Source organism: Melozone crissalis, unplaced genomic scaffold, assembly GCF_028551555.1.
Source record: "Melozone crissalis strain CALT ecotype California unplaced genomic scaffold, PUWL_Pcris_2 ptg000646l_1, whole genome shotgun sequence".
In the NCBI taxonomy this organism is placed as follows: domain Eukaryota; kingdom Metazoa; phylum Chordata; class Aves; order Passeriformes; family Passerellidae; genus Melozone; species Melozone crissalis.
Genome location: NW_026536319.1, coordinates 93,307 through 114,997, shown reverse-complemented (window position 1 = coordinate 114,997; position 21,691 = coordinate 93,307). Strand labels below are relative to the sequence as shown.

At 51.6% G+C, this 21,691-nt stretch overlaps 1 protein-coding gene across 1 annotated transcript; it reads right to left on the bottom strand.

The window, feature by feature from the left end:
- Nucleotides 1–749: 749 nt before the first annotated feature.
- LOC128950471 (leucine-rich repeat-containing protein 14-like) lies at nt 750–20,417 on the bottom strand. Its single transcript, XM_054295348.1, has 7 exons — nt 20,365–20,417; nt 19,121–19,305; nt 18,589–18,710; nt 18,346–18,439; nt 13,270–13,705; nt 9,480–10,118; nt 750–1,326 (listed from the first exon to the last, which is right to left on the bottom strand). Exons 1-7 carry the CDS (start codon nt 20,415–20,417, stop codon nt 753–755), a joined length of 2,103 nt encoding a protein of 700 aa, XP_054151323.1. The 3' UTR covers nt 750–752.
- Between the last annotated feature and the right edge of the window lie 1,274 nt (nt 20,418–21,691).

The window sequence follows — 21,691 nt, the reverse complement described above, 5'->3', positions numbered from 1 at the left end:
TCAGATCCTTGCCAAGATCCAGCTCCAGGATGAGCCAGGAATTTTTGGGAATTTTTGGGAATTTCCACTCCAGCACCGCGGAATCGTCTCCAGACTCGTTTCCCTGCAAAATTCCCGCTCTGGAATTCCATCTGTGCCCGGATTGGTTTCTTCCAACTTCAATCTCGTTCCACAAGCGACGCCGCCATTCCCGACGGGATCGGGAGAAGCTTCCGGAAAGTTCCCGTGGACTCAATCCAGCCCCCGGAGCCTCCCGGGATTTTGGCCAATTCCTGATGGAAATTCCAATTTTCCTGATGGAAAAACACCGGGATGAGGCGGAAAAATAACGAAATGAGAGGAAAAATATCGGGATGAGGCAGAAAAATAATGTAATGAGAGGAAAAATATCGGGATGAGGTGGAAAAATAACGAAATGAGAGGGAAAAAAACGGGACGAGGGGGAAAACTAACAAAATGAGAGGGAAAAAAAACGGGATGAGGGGGGGAAACTTCTGGGATGAGGGGAAAACTATCGGGATGGGAGGAAAAAACTCAAACTGTGGCAGAAAAACTACAAAATCGGAGAAAAACGTGGGATGGGGAGGAAAAAAATCGGGACGAGCTGGAAAAATACTGAGAACGGGTGGAAAAGCACCGGAAAAAAAGGGGAAAAAAAAACCGGAACGAGGCGGAAAACGCCGGGATTTCGGAAAAGGAGGCGGCGCCGCTTTTCCGCTGCGGAGGCTCCGAGCTTTTTTTTTTCCCCCGAATCACAAGGAGAAGTAGTCCAGCGTGCCGTGGCCGTAGGGGTTGTAAGTCCAGACGAGGTCGGTGCGGCCGGAATTGGCCAGCAGCTGGGAGATCTCCGCCGTGGCCGCCGCCAAGCGCTCGCCGTCCATGGGCTCCTCGTAGATGCGGCGCGAGCCCGGCACGCGGCGCGGCGGCTCCGGCTTGTAGCAATCCACGGGGAAGGGGTAGACCACCAGGCGCAGGTCGGGCAGCTCCAGGGTTTTGCGCAGCAGATCCTTGAGCGCGGCCGTGGACAGGGAGTTGCCGTAGAGTCCCAGGAAGCGCAGGCGGGAGCAGCGGCGCAGCGTGGGCAGCAGCGCGTCCAGGTGGGAGTCGGCCATGCGGCATTCCATGAGATCCAGGTGCAGCAGCGAGGCCGAGGTCTCCTCCAGCAGCAGCCGCAGCGGCTCCAGGAGGCCCTGCGAGAAGTCGTGGCCGCTCAGGTCCAGGCGCTTGAGGGCCGGCGCGTGGAAGCTCTGGGAGAGGAAGGCGAGGTCGGCGGGGACGAGGGAGCAGAAGGCCAATTCCAAGCTCTCCAACGGGGCCTGGAGGTCGCTGCGGGGAGGGAAAAGGGACAGGTCAGGACTGGGGGGGATTCGGGGGGAAATGTGGGGAAAGAGCTCCAAGAACATTGAGTCTGAGCTCTGAAAATCCTGGGATTTTGGAGTTATGGGGTCATGGAATCATGGAATTACTCAGGTCAGGAGAGGTCGCCAAGACCATCAAGTTCAAGGTTTGAAACTCATGGAATGATGGGATCATGGAGCAATGGAATTATGGAATGGCTGAACTTGAGAAAGAGCTCCAAGAACGTAAAGTTTGACCTCTGAAATCGTGGGATTGTGGAACTATGGGATCATGGAGTTATGGAATGGCTGAGGTTGGGAAAGAGCTCCAAGAACATCGAGCATGACCTCTAAAAATCCTGGTGTTTTTGGAATGACAGGATGGTGGGATGGGTGAGGCTGGGAAAGGTCTCCAAGAACATCGAGTTTGACCTCTGAAAATCCTGGGATTGTGGAGGTATGGGGTCATGGAGTTATGGAATGGAGTCATGGAGTTATGCAACTCAGGTCAGGAAAGGTCTCCAAGAACATCAAGGTCAAGGTTTGAGAATCATGGAATTATGGGATCATGGGGTCATGGAATTATGGAATGGCTCAGGTTGGGAAAGAGCTCCAACACCATCAGGTTTGACATCTGAGGATGGTGGGACCATGGAGTTATGGAATGGCTGAGGTTGGGGAAAACCTCCAGGACCATCAAGGTCAAGGATTGAAAATCATGGAATGATGGAATGTGGGATCATGGAGTTCTGGGATGTGGGATATTGGACCATAATCCATGGAATTGTGGAATGTGGGACCATGGAAGGCTGGGATGGATCCCAGAGCTCTGGAGCCATGGGGAGACTCTTTGGGAGAGGAAGGCGAGGTCGGCGGGGACGAGGGAGCAGAAGGCCAATTCCAAGCTCTCCAACGGGGCCTGGAGGTCGCTGCGGGGAGGGAAAAGGGACAGGTCAGGACTGGGGGGGATTCGGGGGGAAAGATCTCCAAGAACATCGAGTCTGAGCTCTGAAAATCCTGGGATCTTGGAATGATGAGATCATGGAGTTATGGAATGGCTGAGGTTGGGAAAGAGCTCCTAGAACATCAAGTCTGAGCTCTAAAAATCCTGGTGTTTTTGGAATGATGGGGTGATGGAATTGTGGGAATGGTGAGGCTGGGAAAGGTCTCCAAAAACATCGAGTTTGACCTCTGAAAATCCTGGGATTTTGGAGTTATGGGGTCATGGAATCATGGGATTGCTCAGGTTGGGAAAAGTCTTCAAGAATATCAAGGTCAAGGTTTGAAAATCATGGAATTATGGGATCAGGGAGCAATGGAATGGTGGAATGACTGAGGTTGGGAAAGAGCTCCAAGAACATCGAGTTCGACCTCTGAAAATCCTGGGATTTTGGAGTTATGGGGTCATGGAATTGTGGAATGGCTGAGATTGGGAAAGGTTTCCAAGACCATCAAGGTCAAGGTTTGAGAATCATGGAATTATCGGATCGTGGGGTCATGGAATTTTGGAATGACTGAAGTTGAGAAAGAGCTCCAAAAATGTCAAGTTTGACCTCTGAAAATCCTGGGATTTTGGAGTGATGGGATCATTGAGTTATGGAGTACATGAGCTTGGGAAAGAGCTCCTAGAACATCAAGGTAGAGATTTAAGAATCGTGGAATTATGGGATCACAGAGCCATGGAATTGTGGAATGGCTGAACTTGAGAAAGAGCTCCAAGAACGTAAAGTTTGACTCCTGAAAATCCTGGGATCTTGGAATGATGGGATCATGGAGATATGGAATGGCTGAGGTGGGTGTGGGAAAGATCTCCAGGAACATCAAGGTTAAAGTCGGAGAATCATGGAATTATGGGATCATGGGGTCATGGAATTGTGGAATCAAATAATGGAATTATGGAATGACTCAGGTTGGGAAAGGTCTCCAACACCATCAGGTTTGACATCTGAGGATCGTGGGACCATGGAGTTATGGAATGAATGAGGTTGGGGGGAAACCTCCAGGACCATCAAGGTCAAGGTTTGAGAATCATGGAATTGTGGGATCACAGAGCCATGGGATTCTGGAATGACTGAGGTTGGGAAAGAGCTCCAAGAACATCGAGTTGGACCTCTGAAAATCCTGGGAGTTTGGAGTTATGGGATCATGGAGGAGTTATGGAATGGTTGAGGTTGAGAAAGGACTCCAAGACCATCAGGTTTGACATCTGAGAATCGTGGGATCATAGAGTTATGGAATTATGGATCCATGAGATTGTGGGGTCATGGAGTGGTGTGGTCATGGAATCGTGGGATTACAGAATGGCTGAGGTTTGGAAAGATCTCCAAGAACATCAAGTAGTGATCTCTGAAAATCTTGGGATTTTGGAATTATGGAATTGTGGAATGACTCAGATTGGGAAAGGTCTCCAAGAACAAAAAGTTTGACAGTTGAGGATCGTGGAGTTATGGAATTGTGGATCCACGAGATTATGGGGTCATTGAGCGGTACGGTCATGGAATCATGGAATGGCTGAGACTGGGGAAGATCTCCAAGAACATCAAGGTCAAGGTTTGAGAATCATGGAATTATCAGATCATGGGGTCATGGAATTTTGGAATGACTGAAGTTGAGAAAGAGCTCCAAGAACGTCAAGTTTGAGCTCTGAAAATCCTGGGATTTTGCAGTTATGGGGTCATGGAATTGTGGAATGGCTGAGGTTGGGAAAGATCTCCAAGAACATCAAGTCTGACCTCTAAAAATCCAGAGATTTTGGAATGATGGGGTGATGGAATTGTGGAATGACTCAGGTTGGGAAATGAGCCCAAGACCATCAGGTTTGACATTTGAGGATCATGGGATCATGGAGTTATGGAATTATGGATCCATGAGATTGTGGGGTCATGGAGTGGCGTGGTCGTGGAATCATGAAGTTATGGAATGGCTGAAGTTTGGAAAGATCTCCAAGAACATCAAGTAGTGATCTCTGAAAATCTTGGGATTTTGGAATTGTGGAATGACTCAGATTGGGAAAGGTCTCCAAGAACAAAAAGTCTGGCAGTTGAGGATCGTGCAGTTATGGAATTGTGGATCCACGAGATTGTGGGGTCATTGAGCGGTACGGTCATGGAATCATGGAATGGCTGAGATTGGGGAAGATCTCCAAGAACATCAGGCTTTACCTTTGAGAATCATGGAATTACGGGGTCATGGAGCCAGGGAATTGTGGAATTGTGGAGTTATGGGGTGGTGGGATCATGGAGTTATGGAATTATGGAATCATGGGATATCGGGATTCTGGGATCAGGGAGTCATGAAATTACAGGATCGTGGAGTTACGGGGTCATGGAGCCATTGAAGTTGGAAAAGGCTTCAGGATCATCAAATCCAACCTTTGGGAATCCTGGAATCAAGGAATTATGGGATCATGGAGGTACAAAATCAGAGAGTTATGGAATCATGAGGTCATGGACTATTGGGACAACCAATAGGATCATAGGAACCTGGGGTCATTAAGGTTGGAAAAGATGCTCAAGACCATCAAGCCCAAGCTTTGGGAATCTTAGAATTAAGAAATTACAAAATCTCGAATTTATGGGAAAATGGAGTCATGGACTGTTGGGATAACCAATAGGATCATGGGAACCTGGGATCATTAAGGTTGGAAAAGATCTCCAAGACCATCGAGCCCAAACCTTGGGAATCGTGGAACAAGGAATTCTGGGATCATGAAATTATGGGATGATGGAATCTTTGAGTTGTACGCTATTGGGATAATGGAACCATGGGATTATGGGAACACTGGGATAAGAATTCTGAAATCAATGGATCATTAAGGTTGGAAAAGATGCTCAAGACCATCGAGCCCAAACCTTGGGAATCATGGACCAAGGAATTCTGGGATGATGAAATTATGGGATGATGGAATCTTTGAGTCGTCAACTGTTGGGACAACAGGATAACGGAATCATGGGAACATTGGGATAATGAAATCCTGCAGCCGTGGGATCAATCAGGTTGGGAAAGGCCATTGAGCCCGACCTTTGAGACTCCTGGAATTACGGGATCATGGAATTATGGGATAATAGAATCGCTGAGTCATGAGCTATTGGGATAACAGAACCACAGGATCTTGTGAGTGTTGGGATAATAAAATCCTGGAATCATGGGGCTGCTAAGATTGGAAAAGACTTCCGAGACTGTCAAGTTCAGCCTTTGAGAATCCTGGGATCATGGAATTCTGGGATCATGGAATCAGTGAGTCATGAACTATTGGGATAACAGAACCGTGGGACCTGGTGAGTGTTGGGATAATAAAATCCTGGAATCATGGGGCTGCTGAGATTGGAAAAGACTTTCAGGATTGTCATGTTCAGCCTTTGAGAATCCTGGAATAACAGAGTTCTGGGATCATGGGCTATGGGACAATGGGGGAAGGAAATTCTGGGATCATGGCATTTTGGGATAATGGAATCACTGAGTCATGAGCTATTGGGATGACGGAATCATGGGAACATGGGAATATTGGGATAATGAAATCATGGAATCAAGGGATCATTAAGGATTGAGAAGACCTCCAAGACCACCGAGACCAACCTTTGGGAATCCTGGAATCACGGAATTATGTGATCATGAATTCATGTGATAACAGAATTGTTGAGTCATAAAATATTGGGATCATGGGATTGTGGGAATGTTGGGATAATAAAGTCCTGGAATGTTGGGATCACTACAGTTGGAAAAAATCTCCAAGATCATCAAGTTCGGCCTTTGGGAATCCTGGAATCACTGAATTCTGCGATCTTGGAATCACTGAGTCACGAACTATCGGGATAACGGAATCATGGGAACGTCGGGACAATGAAATCCTGGATCCACGGGATCACTGAGGCTGGAAAAGACATCCAAGAGCATTGAGCCTGACCTTTGAGAGTCCTGGAATTCTGGGATCATGGAATTATGGGATAATAGAATCACTGAGTCATGAACTATTGGGATAACAGAACCGTGGGATCTTGTCAGTGTTGGGATAATAAAATCCTGGAATGACGGGGCTGCTAAGATTGGAAAAGACTCTCAAGATTGTCAAGTTCAACCTTTGAGAATCCTGGGATCATGGAATTCTGGGATCATGGAATTCTGGGATCATGGAATCACTGAGCTATTGGGATAACAGAATCATGGGAATATTGGGATAATGAAATCATGGAATCAAGGGATCATTAAGATTGGAGGAGACCTCCAAGACCATCGAGACCAACCTTTGGGAATCCTGAAACCAAGGAATTCTGGGATCTTGGAACTCTGGGACAACGGAATCAGCGAGACATGAACTGAGACAATGGAATAATGGAATCATGGGAACAAAGAGATCGTGAATTTCTGGAATCATGGGATAATTAAGATTGGAGAAGACCTCCAAGACCATCAAGCCCAACCTCTGGGAATCTTGGAATCGTGGAATTATGGGATCATGAATTTATGGGAAGATGGAATCGTTGAGTCATGGGATATTGGGCTGATGGGATCGTGGGAATATTAGGATAATGACATCATGGAATCATGAACTCAGTAAGATTGGAGAAGACCTCCAAGATTATCGAGACCAACCTTTGGGAATCTTGGAATGGTGGAATTATGGGATCATGAATTTATGGACAATGGAAGCCTTGAGTCATAAAATATTGGGCGTATGGATTCGTGGGAATATTGGGATAATGAAATCCTGGAATCACGGGATCACTTAAGTTGGAAAAGATCTCCAAGATCATCAAGTTCAGCATTGGAGAATCCTGGAATCACTGAATTCTGTGATCTTGGAATCACTGAGTCACGAGCTATCGGGGTAACGGAATCATGGGAACGTCGGGATAATGAAATCCTGGAACCACGGGATCACTGAGGCTGGGAAAGACATCCGAGAGCATTGAGCCTGACCTTTGAGAGTCCTGGAATTCTGGATCACGGAATTATGGGATAATAGAATCGCTGAGTCATGAATTATTGGGATAACAGAACCGTGAGAACTTGTGAATGTTGGGATAATAAAATTCTGGAATGCCAAGATTGGAAAAGACTTTCAAGATTGTCAAGTTTGGCCTTTGAGAATCCTGGCATTATGGAATTGTGGAATTCTGGGATCATGGAATCAGTGAGTCATGAGCTGTTGGGATGACGGAATCATGGGAACATGGGAATATTGGGATAATGAAACCATGGAATCAAGGGATCATTAAGATTGGAGAAGACCTCCAAGACCATCGAGACCAACCTTTGGGAATCCTGGAACTAAGGAATTCTGGGATCTTGGAACTCTGGGACAACGGAATCACTGAGTCACGAACTATCGGGATAACGGAATCATGGGAACATCGGGATAATGAAATCCTGGATCCACGGGATCACTGAGGCTTGGAAAGACATCCAAGAGCATTGAGCCTGACCTTTGAGACTCCTGGAATTCTGGGATCATGGAGTTATGGGATAACAGAACGGCTGAGTCATGAACTATTGGGATAACAGAACCGTGAGATCTTGTGAATGTTGGGATAATAAAATCCTGGAATGACGGGGCTGCTAAGATTGGAAAAGACTTTCAGGATTGTCATGTTCAGCCTTTGAGAATCCTGGGATCATGGAATTCTGGGATCATGGAATCAGTGAGTCATGAACTATTGGGATAACAGAATCATGGGAATATTGGGATAATGAAATCATGGAATCAAGGGATCATTAAGATTGGAGAAGACCTCCAAGACCATCAAGCCCAACCTTTGGGAATCTTGGAATGGCAGAATTATGAGATCATGAATTTATGGGAAGATGGAATTGTTGAGTCATGGGATATTGGGCTGATGGGATCGTGGGAATATTGGGATAATGACATCATGGAATCATGGACTCAGTAAGATTGGAGAAGACCTCCAAGATTATTGAGACCAACCTTTGGGAATCTTGGAATCGTGAAATTATGGGATCATGAATTTATGGACAATGGAAGTGTTGAGTCGTAAAATATTGGGATTACGGGTTCGTGGGAATATTGGGATAATGAAATCCTGGAATCACGGGATCACTTAAGTCGGAAAAAATCTCCAAGATCATCCAGTTCAGCATTGAGAATCCTGGAATCACTGAATTCTGCGATCTTGGAATCACTGAGTCACGAGCTATCGGGATAACGGAATCATGGGAACATCGGGATAATGAAATCCTGGATCCACGGGATCACTGAGGCTGGGAAAGACATCCGAGAGCATTGAGCCTGACCTTTGAGAGTCCTGGAATTCTGGGATCATGGAGTTATGGGATAACAGAACAGCTGAGTCATGAATTATTGGGATAACAGAACCGTGAGAACTTGTGAATGTTGGGATAATAAAATTCTGGAATGCCAAGATTGGAAAAGACTTTCACGATTGTCAAGTTTGGCCTTTGAGAATCCTGGCATTATGGAATTCTGGGACTGTGGAATTCTGGGATAATGGAATCAGTGAGTCATGAGCTGTTGGGATGACGGAATCATGGGAACATGGGAATATTGGGATAATGAAACCATGGAATCAAGGGATCATTAAGATTGGAGAAGACCTCCAAGACCATCGAGAGCATCCTTTGGGAATCCTGGAACCAAGGAATTCTGGGATCTTGGAATGATGGGACAATGGAATCACTGAGTCATGAACTATCGGGATAACGGAATCATGGGAACGTCGGGATAAGGAAATCCTGGATCCACGGGATCACTGAGGCTGGAAAAACATCCAAGAGCATTGAGCCTGACCTTTGAGAGTCTTGGAATTCTGGGATCATGGAATTATGGGATAACAGAACAGCTGAGTCATGAACTATTGGGATAACTATTGGGATAACCGAATATTGGGATAATATAATTCTGGAATCACGGGGTCACTAAGATTAGAAAAGAACTCCAAAATTGTCAAGTTCAGCCTTTGAGAATCCTGAGATCACGGCATTTTGGGATGATGGAGTCACTGAGTCACAAACTATTGGGATAACGGAGTCATGGGAACATCGGGACAATGAAATCCTGGATCCACGGGATCACTCAGGCTGGAAAAGACCCCCAAGCCCCCCAAGCCTCGGGAACGCCCCGGGAGCGCGGGAAGGGCCCGGCCGGGCGCCGCCGCGTGAGGAGCTCACCAGAGGATCTGGCGCAGGTTCCCGGAGAGCCGGGAGGATCCCAGGTTGAGCTCGCGCAGGCTGGGCAGCATTCCCAGCTGCCCGGCCAGGCACCGGATGCCGATGGCCGATTCGGGCGTGGGGCGCCGCACGTCCACGTTGCTGTACTGGAGCTTGAGGCTGCGCAGCTCCGGGAAGCGCGACAGGTGCGGCAGGATCACCGAGAGCCCGGTCAATCCCAAATTCCGGAAGCGCAGATCCACCCTGCGCACGCAGGAGGGGTCCAGAGTTTCCAGCAGGCTGACGATTCCGGCCAGGGAGAGCTTTTCCGCTTGGAACTCGCGGCACTTGAGGCGCAGCGGGCCGGCGGATCCGGTCTGGAGCGCGTCGCGCAGGATCCCGTAGGACGTCCCGTTGACGAAGAGGTCGGCGTGGACGTCGACGCCCGGGGGCTGCGGAGCGGCCGCGGCCGTGGCGGCGCCGGAGCGGCCTTTGTGCCGCTTGGATCCGCGCCGCTGGAATTCCCGCTGGTGCTTGGACACCTCCACGCAAGCCTTGGCCAAAGCCACCGTGCCCGACCAGACGCTCATCCCGTCCGGAGCGCGGCCGGCCGGGTCGTCCGGAACTCCCGTCACGTCCAGCACGCGTAGGCGGCACCCGCTGGGGAAAAAACGGGAACAAACCATTAAAAACGGGAGGAAACCATTGAAAACGGGGAGGAAACCATCAAAAATGGGAGGAAACCATTGAAACCGGGGAGGAAACCATCAAATATGGGAGGAAACCATGAAAAATGGGAGAGAACCATGAAAAATGGGAGAGAACCATGGAAAATGGGAGAGAACCATGGAAAATGGAAGGAACCATGAAAAATGGGAGGAAAGTATTGGAAAACATGAAGAAACCATCAAAAATGGGAGGAATCCATCAAAACTGGCAAGCAAACATCAAAGAAAGGAAGGAACCATCAAGAACAGGAACAAGCTATCAAAAACAGGAGGAAACCATCAAAAATGGGAAGGAAGCATCAAAACCAAGAAAGAGCCATCAAAACCAAGAGGGAATCATCAAAAATGGGAGGAAACCGTCAAAAACAGGAAGAAACCACCAAGACTAAGAGGGAACAAAATGGAAAGAAACCATCAGGAACGGGAGGAAACCATCATAATGGGGAAGGAACCTTCAAAAACAGGAAGGAACCATCAAAAATTGGAATGATCGAGAACAAGAAGACACCATCAAAAATGGTGGGAACCATCAAGGAGGAAACAATCTAAAATGCGAAGGAACCATCAAAACCAAGAAGAAACCATCAAAACCAGAAAGGAACCGCCAAAAACGGGAAGGAATCATCAAAAATGGGAACGATCAAAAAGCAGGAAGGAACCATCAAAAACAGAAGGAAACCATCAGAAACAGGAAGAAACCATCAAAACCGGGAAGGTACCATCAAAAATGGGAAGGAACCATGAAAAATGGGAAGGAAGCATCAAAACCAAAAAGGAATCATCAAAAATGGGAAGGAAACCATCAAAACCAGGAAGGAACCATCAAAAGAAGAAGAAGCCATCAAAAATGGGAAGGAACCATCAAAAATGGGAAGGGAACCATCAAGGGAAGGAACCATCAAAAACAGGAACTGTCAAAGACAAGAAGAAACCATCAAAAATTGGAAGGAACTATTAAAAACGGGAAGAAACCATCAGAAACAGGAAGGAACCATCAAAAAAGGGAAGGGAACCATCTAAAACGTGAGAAAACCATCAGGGATGGGAAGGAACCATCAAAAATGGGAACCATCACAAACAGGATGGAACCACCAAGGAAGGAAACATCTAAAGTGGCAAGAAACCATCAAAACAGGAGGAAGCCATTCAGAAATGGGAAGGAACCATCAAAAACAAGAAGAAACCGTCAAAAACAGGAACCATCAAAAATGGGAAGGAACTGTAAAAACTGGGGAAGGGACCATCAAAAACGAGAAGGAACCATCAAAAGCAAGAAGGTACCATCAAAAACGGGAAGGAACCATCAAAACCAGGAAGGAACCATCAAAAGAAGAAGAAACCATCAGAAACATGAGGAAATGAGGAAGCAGGGGAAGAAACCCTCAAAAATAGGTGGAACCATAAAAAAATGGGATGAAACCGTCAAGGAGGGAACCATCTAAAGTGGCAAGAAAGCATCAAAACCAGGATCCATCAAATATAGGAAGGAACCATCAAAAACAGGAAGGAACCATCAAAAATGGAAAGAAACCATCAAAAAAGGGAGGGAACTATCTAAAATGTGACGAAACCATCAGAGATGCGAAGGAACCATCAAAACCAGGAAGGAGCCATGAAAAATGGGAACCATCAAAAACAGGATGGAACCACCAAGGAAGGAACCATCTACAGTGGCAAGAACCCATCAAAACCAAGCAGGAAGCACCAAAACCGATGGAGGAACCTCAGGAACGGAGTTGGTGCCCCCATCCCGACGCTGCCCAGAACCCACCTGGCGTCGTGGCCGGGCTCCTCCAGCTGCCGCCGCAGCTGCGCCACCACGGAAACAAACCAGGAAGTAATCAACAGGGATGGAACCATCAAAAATGGGAAGGAACCATCAAAACTGGGAACCATCAAGAACAAGAAGAAACGATCGAAAATGGCAAGTAACAATCAAAAATGGGAGGAAACATTCAAAACCAGGAAAGAACCGTAAAAAATGGAAGGAAACCATCAAAAATGGGAAGGAACCATCAAAAATGGAAAGGAAACCATCAAAAATGGGAACCATCAAAACCAGGATGGAACCACCAAGGAAGGAACCATCTAAAGTGGCCAGAAACCATCAAAAATGGGAAGGAACCATCAAAAACGGTAAGGAACCATCAAACATGGGAGGAAGCATCAAAAACTGGAAGAAACCATCAGAAACAGGAGGGAACCATCAAAAGCAAAAAGGCACCATCAAAAATGGGAAGGGAACATCAAACATGGCAATAAACCATCAAAACCAAGAAGGAAACTGTAACAACCAAGCAGGAACCACCAAAACCGATGGAGGAACCTCAGGAACGGAGTTGGTGCCCCCATCCCGACGCTGCCCAGAACCCACCTGGCGTCGTGGCCGGGCTCCTCCAGCTGCCGCCGCAGCTGCGCCGCCACGGAAACAAACCATCAAAACCAGGAATTAATCAACAGGGATGGAACCATCAAAAATGGGAAGGAACCATCAAGTAAGGAACCGTCTTATGTGGAAAGAAACCATCAGAAACAGGAAGGAACCGTCAAAGAAGGAACCATCTAAAATGGTAAGAAACCATCAAAAATGGGAAGGAACCATCAAAAATGGAAAGGAACCATCAAAAATGGGACGGAACCATCAAAAATGGGAAGGAACCATCAAAAATGGGAAGGAACCATCAAAAACAGGATGGAACCACCAAGGAAGGAACCATCTAAAATGGCCAGAAGCCATCAAAACTGGGAAGGAACCATGAAAAACAAAAAGGAACCATCAAAAACAAGAAGGAACCATCAAAAAAGGGAGGGAACCATCTAAAACGTGAGGAAACCATCAGAGACGCAAAGGAACCATCAAAAATGGGAACCATCAAAAACAGGATGGAACCATGAAAAATGGGAACCATCAAAAACAGGATGGAACCACCAAGGAAGGAACCATCTAAAATGGCAAGAACCCAGCAAAACCAAGAAGGAAACCATCAAAACCAGGAAGAAACCATGAAAACCAGGGAGGAACCTTCCAAAGCAACCTCAGGAACGGAGTTGGTGCCCCCATCCCGACGCTGCCCAGAACCCACCTGGCGTCGTGGCCGGGCTCCTCCAGCTGCCGCCGCAGCTGCGCCACCACGGCCAGGATGACGGCCTGGACGCAGAGCTTGCAGGGATGGTCCCGCAGCAGCTCCCGGCGCCCCACCAGCCGCTGGAAGTTGAGCACCGGGAACGGCCACGCGGCCACCAGGTCCCGCAGCACCAGGGGCCGCCCGTCCAGGAACGCCGCCTGGAACAGGATGGGGTACAGGTGGGCGGGCATGGCGGGCAGCAGCACGGGCAGCGGGTGCTGCGCCACCATGCGGCGGGCGCACAGGAAGAGCAGCGAGTCCGAGTAGCCCGGCGGGAGCTGGCGCTTGGGGACGCACGGCGGGATCTGCGTGGAGCGGCTGCGCGACGGAGCCATGGCGGCGGTGCCAGGTGGGAGAACGTTCCGGAATTGCGGGGAAATCCCGCCGACGGAAGCTGCGGGAGAAATGGGGTGGTGAGGAGAACGTTCTGGAATCCGGGGGTTGTCCCCACCACTGTAAGCTATTGGAGAATTGGGGTGGGGAGAGAACGTGCCGGAATTCCAGGGTTGTCCTGACGCTGGAAGCTGTGGGAGAAATGAGGTGGTGAGGAAAACGTTCTGGAATTCCGGGGCTTGTCCCACTGTAAGCTATTGGAGAATTGGGGTGGGGAGAGAACGTTCCGGAATTTTGGGGTTTCCCGACGCTGGAAGCTGTGGGAGAAATGGGGTGGTGAGGAGAACGTTCTGGAATTCCGGGGGTTGTCCCCACTGGAAGCTGTGGGAGAAATGGGTGGTGAGGAGAACGTTCCGGAATCCGGGGGTTGCCCCCACTGGAAGCTGTGGGAGAAATGGAGTGGTGAGGAGAACGTTCCGGAATTCCGGGGGTTGTCCCCACTGGAAGATGTGGGAGAACGTTCCGGAATTCTGGGGTTTCCTGTCGACGGAAGCTGTGGGAGAAATGGGGTGGTGAGGAGAACGTTCTGGAATTCCGGGGGTTGTCCCCACCACTGTAAGCTACTGGAGAATTGGGGTGGGGAGAGAACGTTCCGGAATTCCAGGGTTGTCCTGACGCTGGAAGCTGTGGGAGAAATAAGGTGGGGAGGAGAACGTTCTGGAATTCCGGGGGTTGTCCCCACTGGAAGCTGTGGGAGAAATGGGGTGGTGAGGAGAACGTTCCGGAATTCCGGGGGTTGTCCCCACTGGAAGATGTGGGAGAACGTTCCGGAATTCTGGGGTTTCCTGTCGACGGAAGCTGTGGGAGAAATGGGGTGGTGAGAGAACGTTCTGGAATTCCGGGGGTTGTCCCCAGTGGAAGCTGTGGGAGAAATGGAGTGGTGAGGAGAACGTTCCGCAATTCCGGGGGTTGTCCCCACTGGAAGATGTGGGAGAACGTTCCAGAATTCTGGGGTTTCCTGTCGATGGAAGCTGTGGGAGAAATGGGGTGGTGAGAGAACGTTCTGGAATTCCGGGGTTGTCTCCACCAGTGGAAGGCGTTGCAGAAACGAGGTGGTGAGAGAACGTTCCGGAATTCTGGGGGTTGTCCCCAATGGAAGCTGTGGGAGAAATGGGGTGGTGAGGAGAACGTTCTGGAATTCCGGGGGTTGTCCCCACCACTGTAAGCTACTGGAGAATTGGGGTGGGGAGAGAACGTTCCGGAATTCCAGGGTTGTCCTGACGCTGGAAGCTGTGGGAGAAATGAGGTGGGGAGGAGAACGTTCTGGAATTCTGGGGGTTGTTCTGGAAGATGTGGGAGAAATGAGGTGAGAACGTTCTGGAATTCCGGGGGTTTCTCCCGCTGCTGGAAGATGAGGGAGAACGTTCCGGAATTCCGGGGGTTGTCCCCACCACTGGAAGCTGTGGGAGAAACGGGGTGGGGAGAGAACGTTCTGGAATTCCGGGGTTGTCCCCACCACTGGAAGCTGTGGGAGAAATGGGGTGGGGGTTGGGTGGGCAATGGGGGTTGGGGGAATGGCGAGGGGCACTAAAAATGGGGGTGTGGGGTGTGCCCCCCAGGACCCCCCAAACCTGCCCAGAGACCCCCAAACCTGCCCAGGGACCCCAAAACCAATCCAGGGACCCCAGAGCTGCTCCAGGGACCCCAAAACCAACCCAGGGACCCCAGAGCTGCTCCAGGGACCCCAAACCAGTCCAGGATCCCCCAAACCCGGCCCAGGGACCCCTAAACCAGTGCAGAGACCCCAAAACCAGCCCAGAAATCACTAAACCAGTCCAGGACCCCAAACTTGTCCAGGGACCCCCAAACCAATCCAGGGACCTCTAAACCTGTCCAGATGACCCCAAAATCGGTTCAGGAACCCCAAAACCAGTCCAGGGACCCCAAACTGGTCCAGGGATCCCCAAACCCAGTCCAGGGACCCCTAAACCAGTTTGGGGACCCCAAAACCAGTCCAGGCACCCCTAAACCAGTTTGGGGACCCCAAAACCAGTTCAGGGATGCCCAAACCAGTCCAGTAAACCCCAAAACCACTCCAGGGACCCCAAAACCAGTCCAGGCACCCCAAAACCAGTTTGGGGACCCCAAAACCACTCCAGGCACCTCTAAACCAGTTTGGGGACCCCTGAACCAGTCCAGAAATCCCCCAAGCCTGTCTGGGGACCCCAAAATTGCTCCAAGGGATCCCAAACCACTCCAGGGATCCCCCAAACCTGCCCGGGGACCCCAAAATCAGTTCGAGGACCCCAAGAGCAGCGCAGAGATCCCAACACCAGCCTGAAAACCCCCAAACCAGTGCAGGGACCCCCAAAAACCTGGCCCAGAGACCCCAAAACCACACCAGACACCCCCAAACCAATCCAGGCCAGGGACCCCAAACCAATCCAGGCACCCCAAACCAGCCCAGGGACCCCAAACCAGTTTGGGGACCACAAATCCAGTCCAGAGACCCCCAAACCAGTTGAGGGACCCCAAAACCACTCCTGGAATTCCCAAAATCAGTCCAGGGATCCCCAAAACCGGTCCTGGAATTCCCAAAACCACTCCAGAGAGCCCCCAAACCAGTCCAGGAACCCCAAACCAGTTCAGGGACCCCAAAATCAGCCCAGGGACCCCAAACCTGTCCAGACACACCCCAAAACCAGTTCAAGGACCCCAAACCCGTCCAGAAACCCCTAAACCAGTCCCGGGACCCCTTAAGCCAATCCAAAGACCCCAAACCAATCCAGAGATCCCCCAAACCAGTCCAGGGACCCCAAACTGGTTTGGGGACCCCCTAAACCAGTTGAGGGACCCCAAAACCAGTCCAGGAACCCCTAAAACAATCCAGAGACTCCAAAACCAGTCCAGGAAATCCCTAAACCAGTCCAAAGACCCCAAAACCAGTTCAGGGACCCCTAAACCCGTCCAGGGACACCAAACCCTGTCCAGGGATCCCCCAAACCTGTCCAGAGACCCCAAAATTGTTCTGGGGAACCCTAAACCTGTCCAGGGATCCCCTAAACCTGCCCAGGGACCCCAAAATTGTTTTGGGGAACCCTAAACCTGTCCAGGGATCCCCTAAACCTGCCCAGGGACCCCAAAATTGTTTTGGGGAACCCTAAACCTGTCCAGGGATCCCTTAAACCTGCCCAGGGACCCCAAAATTGTTTTGGGGAACCCTAAACCTGTCCAGGGATCCCTTAAACCAGCCCAGGGACCCCAAACCTGTCCAGAAACCCCAAACCAGTCCAGGGACCCCAAAATCAGCCCAGGGACCCCAAAACCACTCCAGGGACCCCAAAAGCAGTCCAGAAACCCCTAAATCAATCCAGGGACCCCCAAACAGGTTTGGGGACCCCTAAACCAGTGCAGGGACCCAAAACCAGTGCAGACACACCCCAAACCAGTGCAGGGACCCCAAACCAGTTCAGGGACCCCAAAACCAGTGCAGACACACCCCAAACCAGTGCAGGGACCCCAAACCAGTTCAGGGACCCCTAAACCGGTTTGGAGATCCCTAAATCACTCCAGGAATCCCCAAACCCAGCCCAGTGACCCCCAAACCAATCCAGGGACCCCAAAACCGCTCCAGGGACCTCAGACCTGGTCCAGGGATCCCCCAAACTCAGCCCAGGGTCCCTCAAACCAGGCCAGGGACCCCAAAACCAGCCCCGGGACCCCAAACCAGTTTGGGGACCACAAACCCAGTCCAGAGACCCCTAAACCACTCCAGAGATCCCAAAGCAGTCCAGGGACCCCAAAACCAGTTCAGGGATCCCCTAAACCTGTCTGGGGACCCCAAAATCGGTTTGGAGACCCCAAACCAGTCCAGGGACCCCCAAACCCCAGTCCAGAAACTCCTAAACCACTCCAGAGATCCCAAAGCAGTCCAGGGACCCCAAAACCAGTCCAGGGATCCCCTAAACCAGTCCAGGGACTCTAAACCAGTCTGGAGACCCCAAAACCAAGTTTGGGGACCCCCAAACCAGTCCAGGGACCCCTAAACCCCCCCAAACCAGTCCAGGGACTCATAAACCAAACCAGGGACCCCCAAACCAATCCAGGGAACCCCCTAAACCAGTCCAGGAACCCCAAAACCAGTTCAGGATCGCCTAAACCACTGGAGGGACCCCCAAACCACTCGACGGACCCCAAAACCAGTTCAGGGACCCCAAAACCAGTTTGAGGACCCCCAAACCAGTCCAGAGACACTCAAACCCAGTCCTGGGATCCCCCAAACCCCAACTCCCCTCACACGAACCCCAGCACCCCCAAACCCTTCCCGGGCCCCCCCCAAATCCCCCAAACCCCAGCCCAGAGACCCCAAACCCCGCCCCCCCCCCACAACCCACCCCAGCCATCCCCTAAATCCACCCCGAGGAACCCCAAAACCCAACCCCTCCTTCCCTTGAGGACCCCCCAAAATCCCCTCAGGGACCCCCCGGGATCCGGATCCAGCCCGTCCCACCCACAGGCTCCTTCCCATCCTCCCCAAGCCAGCCCGGGACCCCTCCCCAACCCCTCCGAGCCCCCCCAAGGGGCGCCCCCAGCCCCTCCAAACCCCCACAGGGTCCCCCCATTGTCCGGAGCCCCCCCCGGGACCCCCCGAACCCCCAAAGCCGCCCCGGCGCCCCCCCCAACATGGCGTCCCCCACTCACCGCCTGCCCGCAGCCCCCGCCCGCCCCTGCCCCTGCGGGAGCTCCGCCTCCGGGGCTGCGCGCTGCGCCCGCCAATCAGCGAGCGGGATCCGCCCTAAGGGCGGGACATCGCAGTGTGATTGGTTCTTAAAGCTGTCTGTCAAAGTTCATCGTAGCGTCTCATTGGTTTGTGGTGTGTGGGCGGGCGAATCGGGGAACTTTGGTGTTCATTGGTTCGTTTTGCTGTCGATCATTAATCCCTGCCTTCCTATTGGCTAGCGCGCGGTCGGAGCGGGAGGTTCGCTCTGAGGCGGCCCTGGTTTCCCCCTCGAGCTCCGCTCGATTCCCGGTCCCGATCCCGGTTCCAATCACCGAGCGGGATCCACCTTAGGGGCGGAATATCACAATTTTATTGGCTATTTTAGCTGTCTGTCAAGCTTCATCGTAGCGTCTCAGTGGTTGTTGCTATGTGGGCGGGCGCTTCGCGGTGCTTTGATGTTTACTGGTTTACGTTGCTGTCAATCACTAATCCCTGCCTTCCTATTGGCTAGCGCGCGGTCGGAGCGGGAGGTTCGCTCTGAGGCGGCCCCGGGTTCCCCCCCGAGCTCCCCGGTCTCGATTCCCGGTCCCGGTTCCAATCAGCGAGCGAGATCTACCCTAAGGGCGGAACATCACAGTTTTATTGGATATTCTCGCTGTCTGTCAAACTTCATTGTAGCGTCTCACTGGTTGTTGGTGTGCGGGCGGGCGCTTTGCTGTCCTCTGATGTTTATTGGCTCCCTTTGCTGTCAATCACCAATCTCTGCCTTCCTATTGGCTAGCGCGCGGTCGGAGCGGGAGGTTCGCTCTGAGGCGGCCCCGGTTTCCCCTCCGAGCTCCGCTCGATCCCCGGTCCCGATCCCCGATCCCGGTTCCAATCCCCAATCCCGGTTCCAATCCCCGATCCCGCGGCCACCGGGAGCTGACGGCGCTGCCGAAGCGCTGGGAACCGGAATTCCTGCGGGAACAACGGCGCCAAACCCAGCCCGGTCCTGCTGAGGGCGGGAATTCGTGAGGGGAGAATTCCTGAAGGGAACTCCCGGAATTGCTGTGGGGACAGGGCTGGTGTTGGGGTCCCTGGGGTGATTTTGGGGCTCTCTGCGATGATTTTGGGGACCCCGGGGAATTTTCTGGGATTATTTTGGGGCGCTGGGCTGGTTTGGGGTCCCTGTGGGGTTTTGGGGCGCTCTGCGATGATTTTGGGGATCCCGGGGAATTTTCTGGGATTGTTTTGGGGCGCTGAGCAAGGAGAGGCTCCCTGGGCTGGTTTGGGGGTCCCTGGGCTGGTTTGGGGTCCTTGGGGTGGTTTTGGGGGGCTTTGTGAAGTTTTTGGGGATCCTGGGGAAATTTTTGGGATCATTTTGGGGCGCTGGGCAGGGAGAGGCTCCCTGAGCTGGTTTGGGGTCCCTAGGGTGATTTTGGGGCGCTCTGCGATGATTTTTGGGGATCCCGGGGAATTCCCGGGGAATTTTGGGGCGCTGGTGAAGGAGAGGCTCCCTGGGCTGATTTGGGGGTCCTTGGGGTGATTTTGGGGCGCTCTGCGATAATTTTTGGGGATCCTTGGGAAGTTTTTGGGGTGGTTTTGGGGCGCTGGGCAGGGAGAAGTTTTTGGGGTGGTTTTGGGGCGCTCTGCGATGATTTTGGGGGTCCCGAGGAAGTTTCTGGGGTGGTTTTGGGGCGCTGGGCAGGGCGAGGCTCCCTGGGCTCCTTTGGGGATTCCTGCGGGGTTTTGGGGCGCTCTGCGATGATTTTGGGGATCCCGGGGAAATTTCTGGGCTGGTTTGGGGGGGTCCCTGTGGGGTTTTGGGGTCCCTGGGCTGGTTTGGGGGTCCCTGTGATGATTTTGGGGCGCTCTGCGGTGGTTTTGGGGTCCCGGAGAAGTTTCTGGAATGGTTTGGGGTTCCCTGTGGGGTTTTTGGGGTGTCCCTGAGATGGAAGGATCCTTTTTGGGCTTTCCCCTATAAAACCACCTATAAAATCCCCCACTCCGATCCAGCTCACAAAAACACCCGCGGTTTCTTTGTCGCGATAGCCACGCCCGGAAGTAGCTCCATGGGGGACCGGAGTGCGGGGAGCACCTTTGAGGTTGGTGCAGCAATAAAAAGGCTCCGGGTGGAACCGACAGCGGGAGGGGACCGGGGGAACGCGACCCTGGGGACATTTTGGGGACAGACAAAATCCCAAATTCCCAAATCAAATCCCAAATTCCCAAATCAAATCCCAAATTCCCAAATCCCATCCCAAATTCCCAAATTCCCGCCCTTTTCCCGCTCCAAAAGGCACCCGGAACCAGCAGCGCTTTCCATACGGAGCTTTATTCACACGCGAGGGAGGGGCCGCAGCCCCCCCCCAAATACAGAATTCGGCGCCCCCTTTTTGGGGGGACCCCAAAAATCCAAACCCCCCCCCCCCCCCCCGTGTGGGGTGAGGGGAGGAAAATTCCCGAAGGAATTCCCGAGGGAATTCCCGGGATCGGGGGAATCCTGGGAAAACCCCGGGGGAGGGAGCAGGGCCGGGTCTGTCCCTTTAAATTCGGTTTTTTATATTATTTTATCCATTAATTTTTATTTTTTTTATTTAATTAATAATAATAAATAAAAACCTCGAGGCTTTAAAAAAAAATGAACCCCAAAAAAAAAACCCCGCCAGGAATAAAAGGAGGAAGGGAAAAAATGATTTAAAAATTAATGAGTGAGCCCCAGGAATTAATTAAGAATTAATTAAAACTTAATTAAGCCGAGGAGGAAATTTGGGGGGTCCCCTGGCAGTGAGCAGAGCTGGGAGGTAGCGCTGGGTTGGCCCCACCACCCCCAGTTTGGGGACCCCCCCATACCCCAATTTGGGGACCCCCACCCTAATTTGGGGACCCCCCACCCTAATTTGGGGACCCCCCCACAGTTTGGGGACATCACCCATGGGACCCCCATTTTGGGGACCGTCCCCATTTTGGGGACCCCCTTTATGGGATCCCTTATTTTGGGGACCTTCTCCATTTTGGGGATCCCCCAATTTTGGGGACTGTCTCCACCTTGGTGACCTTCTCCATTTTAGGGACCTTCTCCACCTTGGGGACCCCATTTTGGGGACCCCCCATTTTAGGGGACCGTCCCCACCTTGGTGACCCCTCCATTTTAGGGACTTTCAATGGGACCCCCCATTTTGGGGACCCCCCCTCCATTTTGGGGACCCCCCCTCCATTTTGGGGACTGTCCCCACCTTGGTGACCTCCTCCATTTTGGGGACCATCTCCACCTTGGGGACCCCATTTTGAGGACCTCCAACCCATGGGACCCCCCCAATTTGGGGACCTTCTCCACTTTGGGGACCC

Excerpts from the sequence above, each read along its gene's own strand:
- LOC128950471 (XM_054295348.1), bottom strand. The coding sequence starts at position 20,417 with ATGGAGCTACTTCCGGGCGTGGCTATCGCGACAAAGAAACCGCGGGTG. Across the intron at positions 18,711-19,120 it reads CAATAGGAAGGCAGAGATTG|GTGGATCCCGCTCGGTGATT; the intron begins GTGATTGACAGC and ends TCCGCCCCTAAG. Across the intron at positions 10,119-13,269 it reads GAGCCCGGCCACGACGCCAG|CGGGTGCCGCCTACGCGTGC; the intron begins GTGGGTTCTGGG and ends TTTTTTCCCCAG.